Source organism: Planococcus citri, chromosome 2 (assembly GCF_950023065.1).
Source record: "Planococcus citri chromosome 2, ihPlaCitr1.1, whole genome shotgun sequence".
NCBI lineage: Eukaryota > Metazoa > Arthropoda > Insecta > Hemiptera > Pseudococcidae > Planococcus > Planococcus citri.
In genome coordinates, this window is record NC_088678.1 from 36,776,458 (window position 1) to 36,790,500 (window position 14,043).

The window sequence follows — 14,043 nt, forward strand, 5'->3', positions numbered from 1 at the left end:
TCTCTTTCGTTATGTATAAATTTTTCTTCAAAGATGTTATTTTTTCCTTCCGTCGTCGATGATATTGCTCATGAATATTTTGCTTACGCGCCTCCGGCGTAACCGGAAACTTTACCCGCTCGTAACGTACTAGTAGGTAATGGCACCAGGGCCAAAAATGGAAGCTTTTTTGTCTAGCGAACGTGTTAAAATTGCATTAAATCAATTGCGCTAATTTAAAGGTTTTCTGGACTTTGCATATAGTATAAAGTGTACCGCTGCAGCTTATAATGCTATGCCAATTTAGCCGAAATTAATTTATGCCTCGCTCGGGACGAGGACACCAGGACAGTGATTCGAGTACTTGCTTCGGTCGCATTAAATATAGTTAAATTAACCGGTAAGTGGCGTGTAGATGTAGAAAGAGACAAAATCAGTAGGGATGCTGTACTACATATGCAATGGGACACAATTTTACCCTATTAAAATACTTATAATCATAGGTCAACGGCATTTCGAATTCAAATACGTATGCATAGTAATTTGCCACGCAAATCGTCGTGTTTATTTTTTATAAAATTTCGATTTCAGATTTTACTTATTTGTGTGTAGTTGAAAGGGAATAAATTATGCATTTTGTACCATATTTAAAGGTACAAAAGATGATATGAAGGAATTGACATTACAGCTGGTAATAGGTATTTTTTAAATTTACGTCTCGTCTTATAAAATCAAAGAAATATATTTTCAATTTTCAATCTTGAGCATACAAGTTGCGTTGCTAGTACCTAAATCAAACTCGAGTACACATATGATTGATGTGTAGGTACCTTACTTATTGATGAAAGGTCAATGTACCTGCAGAGCTACGACTTTAGATTAGCTTCGTCGTCTACAAAATTTAGTGGGAAATTCCATTATAGGAAGTCACTTCGCAGACATTTTAGTTTCTTGAAAATGGTAGCTGTTTTTTAATAACTGTATATATTAAGTTGGTATTTGATTTTTATACAGTTTGAAATTGAAAGTAGGTACCTATAGTAGGTACACGAAAAATTGGATTCCATTTTGAGATACTATTATACGATTGTATAATGCAAATTACTTGCTAAAAATGAGAAAAATATTCATTACTTACATCAATGTGGAAGGAAGAAGGGGAGATTTTAATTTGAAAAATTGACCGATGTCAATGTCATTATTCTGATGAAAATTTTCAACTTGGATGCAACAAAAATTAACTGGTTTTAAAAATTAATAAAAATTTTGGAATTTTTGAACCACGACTCTAAATGAATAATGTAAAAGCTACAAATTTAACAAAGCTTGGTGAAAATTTCATAAAACTTTTAATAAAAACCTGTCAAAATTATTATAAAAGTACGAAAAAAACATTAAAATTACCAAAAATTAACAAAAAGCGACAACATTTTAAAGGAATTTGAAGAAATTCAGCAAAATTACTTGAAACGTCGTTGAAACCTCTTTTAATTAAACACTAAATGAATTTTAAATGGTATAAATTTCATGAAAAATTTGCATGAAAAAGTAGGTACTAAAAGAACTTATTAAAAAATCGTATAAAAATATGAAAAAAAAAAATCACGGAGCTAGGATTTTAGGTACTGATTTTTATGATGATGCTTTTTTGTGGCTACATGCGGCATAAATACATTTTCTTTACAATTCATTTCATCCTGAGTCAAATGCTTATTTTTGTCCAAAAATGTTATGGTTTTCTTATTTTGTGGTTTTTTCCATCGTTATAGCGCTCTTTTGGTGAAAAATTGGTCAAATTGCTGCAATTACCTAGTTCAAAAAATCCAAAAATTTATCTCTTATTTGCACATTTTTGAAAAAAAAAATGTTTAAAAAAACATGGATGGAAAAACTGAAGACTGAAAGTTTCAGTTTTCATTTTTTAGTTTCAATTTCAATTTCAGTTTTTTTCCTTTTTTAAAATTTTTTATTGGTTTTTGTTTGTTTTTTTTCTTAAAATTTATTTTGATTCAAGTTAGGTATGCATGTATGTATTTAAGGGTGGTGGGGGGGGGATCATACTGAGTTTGAAAAGACCTTTTTCTTCTGATGTGAAACATGGTACATAGGATTTGATAGCGTTTTTTTTTTTTTGGTTTGGGGGCCGAGGTCTCCGTAAGGCTGGGTGAGAGTAAAACGAAATCTGAGGTCATATTTGTATTCAGGAGGTTCAGTTCATATGAAAATGACACCAAATATTTTAAAATTAGCCGTATTTCGAGAATAGTAAAAATTGAGGAGGGGGCTGAGGCTCTGGAGGGACTGTGTGAGTGTAAAACAAAATCTGACCCAATCTCCGGGGTTTGGTTCTTGAAGAAATACAGCGATTCGCGCGAATTTCAAAAATTTCCTCACTAACGGCTATCTTTTGATTTTTTGGATTTTTTAATTTTGAAAAAAGCTGATCAAAAAACCACTCTTGAGGTGTCACTCCCAAAATCGGCTCAAATGTAGATGAACTCGTTAAACAGGTCGAGTATAATACGAAACTCGATTTTTAGCTGCCCAACTTCATATTCACGCCTTCTGGAGCAAATTCAAAATTCTGGAGAAATTGAAAAATCGCGCTGGAGGCTCCAGAATGGCTGGAAATGGTGAAATTTGGATTTGGGTAATTAATATTAGTTTTGGGACTTATTTTGACCAATTTTATTGATCAATTATGCACTTATTAAAAAAAAAACATAAATCGCCAAAAACAGTCAATTTTGAATTTTCAAAAATTCGCCAAAAATCGAAAAATGAACTTGGGCAGCTGAAAATTTGGTTTTGGAGGTTTTAGACTATGCTCTTTCCAAAAATCGCAGTCCCGTTCATATCGGAGTATGACACCTCAAGAGATTCCCTTGTTAGTTAGAAAATCGTACCTCGTGATCTTCAGTCTAAAAAAGCATTTAAAAAGTTTTAAAACACCATTTTGAGGGGGAAAATTTGAAAGGAGGGGGTTGAAAATTTTTGTAGAGATACCTTTTATAAATATTCACAATAACCAAAAAATCAAAAAAGATTGGTTCGCATGGGGCTGAGAAAATGATTTTTATTGTAATTTCAGAAAAGGAGAGGTTTCTCAAAAACGGGTTGATCTGGGGTGTAAAACTTTCTACGTGGAAGTCTTTCGATGGTACCCACATCCACATACTAATTTACAACATACAAATATCAACCCCGAATCTCTCGGTGGCCATTTCACCCCTCTTATGCATCAATATGACAGCCTTTCATTGAGATGTGACAAAATATAGCAAAAGTTGTGCGCATAGGAACTTGACAGAGGTGCGCCGCGCTAGTGTCGCCTTGTTTATGATTGGCTGATGAAAGGTCCCAGTATAAACATTGGAATGTAATGTTGTGAAAATTGAAGGAAAATTGTTGAAAATTGCTGATAACAACGGGACCTTTCGTTAGTTCCGGTGTTTTTGACTACCATTTCCTAGATCGCGACAGTTGTCTTGTCAAATCCCTATTGTTAGAATGACTTGATAACAGATTAGAAAATCAAAATTACTCCAAACCAACGAAAAATTACAAAATCCCAATAGAATTCTACACGCAAAAATTGCATAAAACATTGTTGACCTGATTTCAATGATGATCATTAAATTGGATATTATTCAAAACGTTCATAAGTTTATTGTACCTTTGATGCCATGTTAAGTATAACTTTTTTTAAAACCTCACGTCTTTTCACTAGGAGAAATTTACCACGGTTTTATGCCTTTCTACTCGTATGTAGTGTGCAAAAATTGTTTAAAAAATAGAAATGAAACCGAAAAAATTTTCCTCTGATGAAACACGATTTTGAAATTTTTAATTTATTTTAAATGGTAGCTGTATTTTTAGGGCACCTACTAAGTTCCTTAAAAAATTATCTTCTTTTTGAGAAAGAGGGATGATGGAAGGAATCGCATCACAGACTCTGAAAAATTTAGATTCTGTGACTTATTCTTTTCCGTTTTCTGTTATTCAATCATAACAATACGTGCCTACTTAAGCAGTACCTACACCTACATATGTACATAATACATATTATGGCAAACTGATTAGGCAACTTATTTCACATCGTTTTTTATAGGTAGGTTACTGTTATTCTATGAGAATGGATTAAGTTTCTCTTTTTTCTATCTTTCAGTCGAATTCAATTGAAATTTTAATTTCATGTTGAATCTGAAAACTTGTGCAAAGCTCGTTTCCAAATTTCTCATAGAATTAGGTAGATAGAGTACGTAGACAAGTATTAAAATGGGGGGGGGGAGTTAAAAATCACCATTCACATTATCGAGTAATTTTCTTTCATCCTAATTCGTATGAAGAATTCTGATTTTTTGGAAACAAATGGGTTAAAAAGTTCCCCATCAAACTTTTTCTACTTCCTAATATGGAGAAAAAACCACCGCGGATGAAATACCTTCTCAAGTTTACTTCAATCGGTCAAATGATGCCTTGAGAAAAAACAACCAAAACAAAACTCTATCCCATCATTCGGCATAACTTCGAGAGAGACAGAAGATTTAGTTAAAGTATACAGTAAGAGACTACACCCAGAGAAGAAAATATAACTGAAATCATTTCCTTCGTTCGAGAGGAAAAGCGTCGGAAATTACCAACATTTCCCGATCTTCTTGTACACGATTTTACCGGTTTATTAGATGAAAATAATGGTTTTCAGAAAGCTAAATAACCGCACCAGCGTCGAAGCCTATAAGGTTTTATATTTTTGAATTTTCACTTTCTGTTTTTGTAATTTCCGTTTTAGCATATTAAGAATAAACACTTTAAACGCTCGTTTCGACGATATGCGATGGTATAGTGACTATTCGTATGTACGAAGATACACGAAATGTCGTTTCGATTCTATCAAGATGCTACATAGCACATAGAAATACCTCTACTTGTAGTGTATGTGCTTTAAGATACTCGTATATTTATACTATAATACTACCTACACGCAACTTTAAATGCCTGTATAACGTTAATGTAATTATTGAGTTGCAGATGGTGATACTGATATATCGTGCGAAATTATACACTATTTTTCTTCCGAACCATACTATCCCGATCCAGCAGATTCTTCGGTTGTTATACCATGTAAGTGTGGCAAAAGTTTTACTATAGAAAATATACATACAAGTACCTATGCTTATGGTACCTATACAATATACATACGTTTATATTAGGCATTAAAATGTCACCGGAGAGTTGATACGCAGTATAGGAAGTAGGTAAAGTATACGCCGAACATATTCGACATTATGCAATGTGTGGAGCTTATGTACCTATACCTACTATATACATACACATGTGTAACGAAAGAGAGCTGATACCTAATATAAAAGATTATTTACCCGCTGGAAATTGTTTCACCTTTCGACGTCAGCTATTTGCCTGATTTTTCACCGAAATGCAATTTTGTTTGAAGTGTTTGGTTTTGTGAAATGGTATCATCAATCTTGAGCATATTTGTAGAATGTTATCACCTCTCCGTTCAACACCAACGGTAAGATGAATTACGAACTAATGGAGTATGAATACGTGCACCTATTGTTTATCTATCAAGTCTGTACCTCTACTTATACCTGCTGCATTTGAAGTTTATTAAACCAAAGACAATCTATATAGACTTAAATTAGGCTAATCGTAAGTTGATTTAAGACAGGAGTAAAACGAGTAGGTAGTTGGGATGATGGCTTACTTCATCCTCTGTAATCGACAAGATTGATTCTCAAGTCGTAAAAATAACATTTTTCTCGGAAATTTTTTAAAAATAATTAAGCCAGCCTTTTTTTACCAAAAAAAAAAAATGGTAATGAATCGCCAAAAAAAATATAAAAAATTTAATTTTGTGCTGATGTTGAATAAAATTAGGAAAATTTGATTTTCAGTAGGAAAAGCAAAGCTATACTGTCGGAAATTTTAATTTTTTTGTCTCTGTTACAACTTTTAGTCTTTTATTAATTTAAGCCTAACTCAACACGTATTTTATTATGAACTGATGCTTATTTCGCCAATTAAATATCTTATTAGTGGATAAAAATAAGTATGCATTGTACCAATGGATACCCAATTCGACATTTTTAAAGGTCCATCGCATAATCACGTTCGGATTTAGTTTAATCAATGATTGAAGAATTCCTCGAATACCCTACCTACCTACTTGAAAAATAACAATTATTTATTCACGAAACACCGAACATAAATTACCGAAGAAACACTTTAGAGAATTAAATCTGCACAAACACCACAGCAGGAAAACCCTGAAAAACTACACTAAAATTCAAGATTAAACCGTTTCCAACTAATTCTTTCTATTGAATTCGCACCGTACCATAAAACTACATTTTAAAAAACTGTATAGGAGATAAAAGAAAATGGTTTCCCAAACCGTGGTCAGGACATGTCGATGTCGATTCGTGTCGATTATTCGATGCAAAAGAGGTGGAGATGTCTTTTTTTCAACATTTTTGTGGCAATAGCAGTAATAATTTCCGAAATGATAGTCACCGTTGGAAAAGATAAACCCAACTGGGCCTAAAATCCAAGCTTAATCGGGATCCCACATTTTTTCCCCTTCAAAATTAGCACGATTGGAAACCGAAAGAATACCTATGACTGAAATTTAAGAATTAAAAAGTAATCGTAGACACCACAATGAAAAATATCATGTTCAAAAAATTCTACCACATAAACTTTCACAATAGTCATGCTTCAAAAAACTGAATAGCAAACCCAACGAGAAGAGAGGAGGGGTTGACTTTCCTTTATATAATCACTATTTTGATCTCTTAGAAAAAAAACGGAGGGTACTTCTCGTCGTCGTAGTCGCGCTCCTTTACAGGAGATAGCGTATATGTCCATCTATATTAGCCGGTATCTAGCGTATCTAATTGTTTCTTTCAGGGTCTTGCAGGGGGAGTTGGCCGGTGAGTTTGTTGTTAACAGTTCCGATCGTTTCCTCCCTCTCGTCGATCTTCCTTGGATTTTCCCCTGTACCGCTAGCATGAAAATACAGTTTTCTCGTATTTTATGAGCTAAATACTTACAAAGTTCGTGCATTCCAGGTTGCGACGTTGATGTTGTTCCGCCTTGTTTTAACTCCGCGTATTCTTAGCACCCTATCCGGCTGCCTTGGCGGATGAGGATCAGCCTGACGGAGACTTAGGGCCGTTGCTAAATTGATGTCCATATAATTCTAGGGAAATATAATGGTGTTGGTTTCCCGTTGCCTTCCACCATGATTTTCTGTTGGGGTTTACTCCCTTAGCCGAATTTGCCAGTTTTTAGGCGCTGGGATTCGCCTACTCACTCTGAAGCTCTTGCGCTTCCCTGGGGCTGGAACGAGTGAGTTGTTGGTGTTCTGCAGCTCTTATGCATTCTTGTTTGTAATCCGGATTTATGTAGAGGCTTGGCCTTCGACTTGCCACTCCTCCCCGTCGTTCCACCAACTGGAGAATTCTGCTTTAGCCATGTTTATCGATTCCGAGTCCATCGAACAGCAACATGTTACCACCCCGCACGACGTGGACGCGCAGAATACCCCTGGTGTTGTCTTCGCCTTCTCATCTGTCCTGGGGGACTGGCTCCTCTTGATGATCCGAGCTACTACCTAGAGACTACCTCTAGCGACAACAACCTGTGCCCTCGCGGAGCAGGGTACTTCTACCTATACCTATTGTTGAATTTTCTAGGTTGAATAACTCTTCAAATATTGATGATTAGCAGGTTGAGGTTCTTTTCAATTTTAGTCCTACATCAAAATTGAATGGATTATGATTGACTAAAAATTTCGATATGCTGAAATGAAAAAATTATTCTCAATTGATTGATTTTTCTAAGTATAAAAAAAGTAAGCCTTGGAGCGCCAAAAATCCAAAAATGTAATAAAATGAGGCCAAAGTCTCCTCTAAGAGGAAAGTTTCAAATCATGGATATTGTTTCTCACCTCTATAGGATTTTTTCCAAGTTAGGTATTTATCAGCACAACGATATTCATGGGTTTGAACATTTTAAACAATCTCCCCCCCCCCTCCTTTCCTGCGGAAAAAAAATACTCATTCCCAAATTCGCAGTATAGTTAAATTCGGAGTCAATGAAAATTTCCCAAAAATTCTCAATTTCAGTGAGTCAGAATTTTTCCGAATAACCTCATTTTCAAAATAAAATTGCACCGATCACCAAATCAATTTAAATTCATTTTCTAGAACACAATTCCCAAAAATTGAAAAAATCGATAAAATTAGAGCAGGTTTAAGATAGAAATTGAAACTTATTTAACAAATTTGATTTACTTTTCCAGGTTTTTTTTTTTCTGATGGGAGGCCCAGAAAGGAGTCTTTGCTCCTAAAGACTACTTTTTTTTTGTAGGCCAAGGAAATTTTCTTTTGAACAAGTTATTCAGAAGAATTCTGATTCAGAATTTTTTTTTTTGAAAAAATGTCATCAACTTTCTGTAAACTGTGAGAGGGTGGGTGATTGGTAGAATAAAACGAAAAAAGTGGCGAATATTCGAACTCACTGCCTTTGAGTCAGTAACAATCAATGTGCTACTTACATCATTTTTCAATTTTTTTAAATTTTGATTTCAAAATTGAGTACCCTTGGGCCTTGGTCCCCCCGTCCCACCCAATGAGTGTTGAAATCTTACTTTGAAAATAAGATGGTAGAAAAAAGATTAGAGAAGATTTTCACTGATTTTTTTTAGAATTTTTAAACTCTAACTTTCAAGTTTTGAATGCATCTTGATAAGTTGAGCTTTCACCATGAAAATCGAAATTTTGAACTTTTCAAATTTTAATCTACCATTCATTTTGTTTGAAACCAAGCAAGTAGATCTGCTCCGGGTAGGACCAGTCTCGAAATATGAACCTTCAAAGTGTAGGAGTTTCTCGAAAAAATGCAAAGAGCGTGAAAATTATTCCCACTTGTAGAAAGAAGTTGGTGAGGGGGGGGGTGGGGAAGGGTTCTTATTTCACTAGTTCACCAAAAAGAAATTATAAGAAAATTGAGCGAAATCAGAAGCCCAGATTTAATTTTTGGTTCAAGTTTATGTGGAGTAACCTGATGAAAAATGAACTTACGTATTTACGGCAAACTGGTTATGCAATTCTATTAACATCTTTAAAAAATGTCGCGATTTTGCATTAGATACGAGTAGTAAAGATTTGAACCTGTAAAGCTTCTAGAACACTACATTGCTATTTTGAATGTGTATGTATGATTTTGAACCGAAATTGTTACTTTTTATGTTTATTCAAAATGTCGTATACCAAATTTTTATTTTTACGACTTTTTTTTTTAGAAAAAAATTTGGGTAGGTACCTTACCTATAGCGATTGAACAGAAGCAAACATGAAACTACGAAAACATAAAAAATTTTTAAAATTTAGACCTAGTGCTTTATCTTTATGTTGGCCTTTGCTTTTATCAGAAAAAAAAAGTAAAAATTAAGGAATCAATTTGGCAACGTCGTGACAGAGCCATTCTTCATACCTAATTTTTTCCTTTTTCGCCGCAATGAAATGGAAGAAAATGTAAATGATTAAATCTTGAAATATTTCAGTTTCAAATTGAGCATTCAAATTTATTCATCTTAAACGAAACGCGTGCTTTTCTGGTACAAGTGTAATCAGTAATCCCTAATCTGTTTTCCTCATCAAGTATCCTCACTATAACATAAAGAGAAAACTTTCCCCCTTAAAAAAATCCACCCCATTCTGCTATAAATTCGCAAATCATGGTCATTTAAATAACTAGACCATCTCTAATAATATTTAGGTTTGGTAAAAGTGGAAATCAAAGCTATAAAATGAAAACCTTAGTTCATTACGGTGTAAAATTGAATTAATTCATCGAATCGTTTATATTTTCTTATCGCCGCGAATGAATAAAAGGACAGAAAGAGCATCAACTATAATAGAAAACAACAGGCCAAAGTAGTTGATCTTTAATAACCTTTATCATTTTAATACGTCTTTATTTCGCGAGCAAAACTGCACAGTGTTTTAATAGACCGGAAAATGTATATTGTAGCGAATTTTAAAATAAAATTATACTGGCCCCGGCGCGCGGGCGGCGTTATGCCGCGATTCTGAATAAATTTTCGAATAGAATTAACGACATTTTGTCACTGGCAACGAAAATATAATACTCGGAATTGAGATATTCATTGAACATGCTAAACACTTTTGATCCATAAATTTTATAATGTTATTTTATTTCTATTCTCTGGAGCATTAAAAATGAAACAGATTAAATAATGTCGTTATTTGGCGACAAGCCAAAGAATACAGCTTAAAGGCGAATTTTCCGATGTACGATTCCAATTATTTCTATACCGCTGATCCAAAAATATGAATATTTATGAGGGGTTTTTTAGTTTTTGAGATTTTTTTCCCCTGGCCATATTTTTTTGTATAATTAAGTTGGTAAAAGTCATTTTACTCGTATAAAAGCAACAAATGCGAACGAGCATATTTACGAGTTTGGTAACTTTTTTTTTTTACTCTGTTGCAGATGCTGTGAGACAGTCGGTATTTTTTTTTATTGTTGCTAGTTTAGTTCAGTTATTTGGTGAGCTGGGTTACCTGTATGGTCATTATGTAAGATATCGAAAGGTGTTCATATTCATCGGTGGCACAATATTTATAGTATCAGGTTAATAAATCGAGCATTTAATGAATTAATTTCATTTTAATTTTATTGATTTAAACGCGGATTATTATGTTTGTCTGTATTATAGGCTTAGTCATGTTGATAGGAATGGTAATGTACATATCAATATTCAAATCAGAAGTTGGTTCCAAATTCAAACATAGTTCCGACCAATCGAGGTTCAATTATCAATACGGAGTCAGGTAAGAGCTATAGCATAAAACAGACCTTCCAGCAGAGAACACCAAAGTTGAACTTAAACGTTAAAATATAACACAAATTATACGCGTAATTCAATTATGAAATTAAATTTGCCCTCAGTTTCGTGTTATACGTCAGCGGCTTCGTTTGCGTCGAATTGTCAGGCACTTGTGCCGTGTTACTTTTTGTATGTCAAGACCAAAGTGTTCAAAGTGTTCATTTTATTCAACCCTCACCAGTAATTTATAGAAATTATAATACAACGGCGACGAATCCAAGTATGTGCACAATGAATGTAATTTTTTGGTGATATTTATGTGTAATATGTTTCTTACTCGTAGGCTTGTGTGTAAATTAATTCAACAGTAAGACATTGAATTTATAATACGCACAAAAATAATTACAACCTTATAGGGTTAAAATTCCACGTTGCCTTGACTAGACATAGCTGCTTCTGTAGACTCGAGCGAGATAAATAAAACAGTGTAAATTATACCTACCAAACAACGTACAACAAATACCTAGCTTTTCATTATAATACGAATGGGAAACTACCCATGAGTGTTCAGAATACTACACGAATATCTACCAATATTAAAAAGTTCATTTCTAAACTCATTTATTTTATGAAAAGTTTTTCATGTTTTCTAATTTCCGTATTTTTTTACGCGTCAGAAGTTTATATTTTATAATTTTGACTATCTAACATTTTTATTTTTAGGTATGATATATCCGTGTCAAAAACATAGCGATTTGTGCGTAGCCATGGATACTCTGTCTCATCATTCAGAACATTTATATCCATCACAAAGGGAAGAAGTGGAGATAAATCACCATTACTATTCAGATTCAGATAGTCCGGTAAGAAATTCCATAAAAATTCGTGTGTGTTTTTTTCAGTAGGTAAATTTTATTTATTTAAAATAAAATTATGCATAACTACTTACAACTCAGAATCCTGAATAAATTCTGCAAAGCTAGGTTCGAGTAGGTAACAAAATATATCAACCAAGAACTATAATCGAATAAAATAATGAGAATGTTGAGCCGATGCTTCAAGCTGGGAAAATAATATGACCAAAAGGGCTAATAATTTAGGGCGAATTTGCTAAAGGTAACATGTAAACAAACATCTCCCTTCGGGATGATGTGGAATTAAATTATTATATTTACTTTGTCGCAACACTATTATTTCCCATTCTTTAAAATTAAATTAGGACTTTCTCCGCTTCTCTACCTAGTACCAGATACGTGTTTAATCCATCATTAAATCAAAAATACTACACTAGGTAGTAGGACCTATTCGTTTACTCTGGCTAAAACAGTTTTTCATTTTACAGCCTTACGCACCTGCCGATCAATTATCCCAATACGGTGACTATAGTTATCACTACAGAGAACCAGAACGACCATCAACGTCAATGCAATCAACTACAACTCAAACTGTAAGCACTATCTATGATCCATATGCCATGAATGATGCAGAAACCGAAAGCAATGCTACCGATTATCAACAAAGAGAGGCTTTTGTCTCATACGATATGAATAATATACCGCTCTCGTCTTCCACCGAAAAAATGAACACGCTGCGAAAATCTACGTTGGTTTAATGTAATATTTTTCTTCCAATCTGTCCTAATTTTTTTTTAAACCATTTGCTCTTTTTTACATTGTTTTTTTCTAGATAGATTTTGTTTCATTTTTTTACGAAATAGATTATTTTTCTAGTGTTGTATCTCGAAACCGTTGTTTACGAAAATATATTTGTGTATGTATGTTGTATGTATCTAAATGCCCAAACTGTATCATTGAATGTTTTCTTTTATTTAGTCGTAGTTATCGTAATTTTAAAGCGTTGAATTGTTGTTGTATAGATATTTTGCCATCCTTATATATTAAAAGATGTTTGAAAGAAAACCTTGATAGAGTCCGCCAGCCCTTTCTACTGAACCGATTTCAACAAATTTTTTTTTAAAACGTTCCTTTTGACGTGTAGATATGTCATCAAGAAAAAAAAATCGAAAATTTTGAAATTAAGGGCCGAAAAAATTGATAAAACACGTTTTCTATTGTGTTTAAACAATAGAATTTCGAGTAGAAACCTTGATAGAGTTCGCCAGCCTTTTCTATCGAACCGATTTCGACAATTTTTTTTTTCAAACGTTCCTTTCGACGTGTAGATATGTCATCAAGAAAAAAAAATCGGAATTTCTCAAATTAAGGGTCGAAAAAATTGAAAAAACACTTTCTCTATTGTTTAGAAATGCACGTAGGTATTACAATGCACACCGACAACAATACACTCCGACAACAATACACTCAGAACGTTGCTATGTGGGCGTGTTTACAGCGTAGGGGTGTTGAGGAGGGAATGATGTTGTTGTGTTGCGAGTTACATTCATTGCTATAGTATTTTATTTTTTCTAAACTGGAATATTGTGGTGTCTGTTAAAATAATAAGGAGAGGAGGTTCTACACTTGAGATCATTTTTGGGTTAGGATTTTAGTGGAACATTGTTTGTAAAAAAGTTAATGTGAAGATGGAGAAGGGTTCAGTACAGTGTAGCCAGAATTTTCTCAAAGAGAGGGCAAAACCAGATTTTTGGGTATGAAAAATCGAAATTAGAGGTAGGTAATGTAATGGAAACCCTTCGTAATGTATGATAATTTGTATGAACATGAAGGTGCAATTACTGCTCAAGTGAATTGAGAGCGAAAATTTGTTGAAAAAAATGGGTCGAAAAACGAAAAAAACGGTTCATTATTGCGTGCATTTTTTTCTAATTTTCACTCTCGGGGGGGTGGGTGGCTCAAGTCACGTCCCTCCCTTAGCTAAGCTACCACTGGTAAGGTTTCTATACTTGGGATACAAATTTGACTATCCTACTTCAGATTTTCATTTAATAGAATTGAATTACTCCAGCATACTCACTACCTACTCATTTTATGCCATCATTTTACAAAAATTTCAAACATTTTTTTTTTACCAATTTTACATATGTAGAATTTCAGAAAATTTACTCCTATAAAAAATGATGATAATTATCAAGTCAATATGTATACCAGAGTAATTCAACACCTCAAGGTATAAATCTGAAGTGAATAGATGTAAGTTTTTTGAGAAAAAAAATGTCGTTAATTCATTGTATAGAAATTGATAAAAATATTGTTCAAACTTGA

At 33.5% G+C, this 14,043-nt stretch overlaps 1 protein-coding gene across 3 annotated transcripts in view; it reads left to right on the plus strand.

The window, feature by feature from the left end:
- Nucleotides 1-13,947, plus strand: part of stg1 (stargazin-like protein) — a 105,742-nt gene extending 91,795 nt beyond the window's left edge. For 2 of the 3 annotated variants that reach the window (XM_065349969.1, XM_065349970.1), the window contains exons 3-8: nucleotides 5,005-5,103; nucleotides 10,525-10,665; nucleotides 10,751-10,865; nucleotides 10,984-11,141; nucleotides 11,585-11,724; nucleotides 12,204-13,947. In XM_065349969.1, coding sequence (XP_065206041.1) covers nucleotides 5,005-5,103; nucleotides 10,525-10,665; nucleotides 10,751-10,865; nucleotides 10,984-11,141; nucleotides 11,585-11,724; nucleotides 12,204-12,473 — 923 coding nt within the window. In that variant the 3' untranslated portion in view covers nucleotides 12,474-13,947. The remainder of the gene's footprint in view (nucleotides 1-5,004; nucleotides 5,104-10,524; nucleotides 10,666-10,750; nucleotides 10,866-10,983; nucleotides 11,142-11,584; nucleotides 11,725-12,203) is intronic. The other variant, XM_065349971.1, reaches the window with a different exon arrangement.
- The last annotated feature ends 96 nt before the right edge of the window (nucleotides 13,948-14,043 follow it).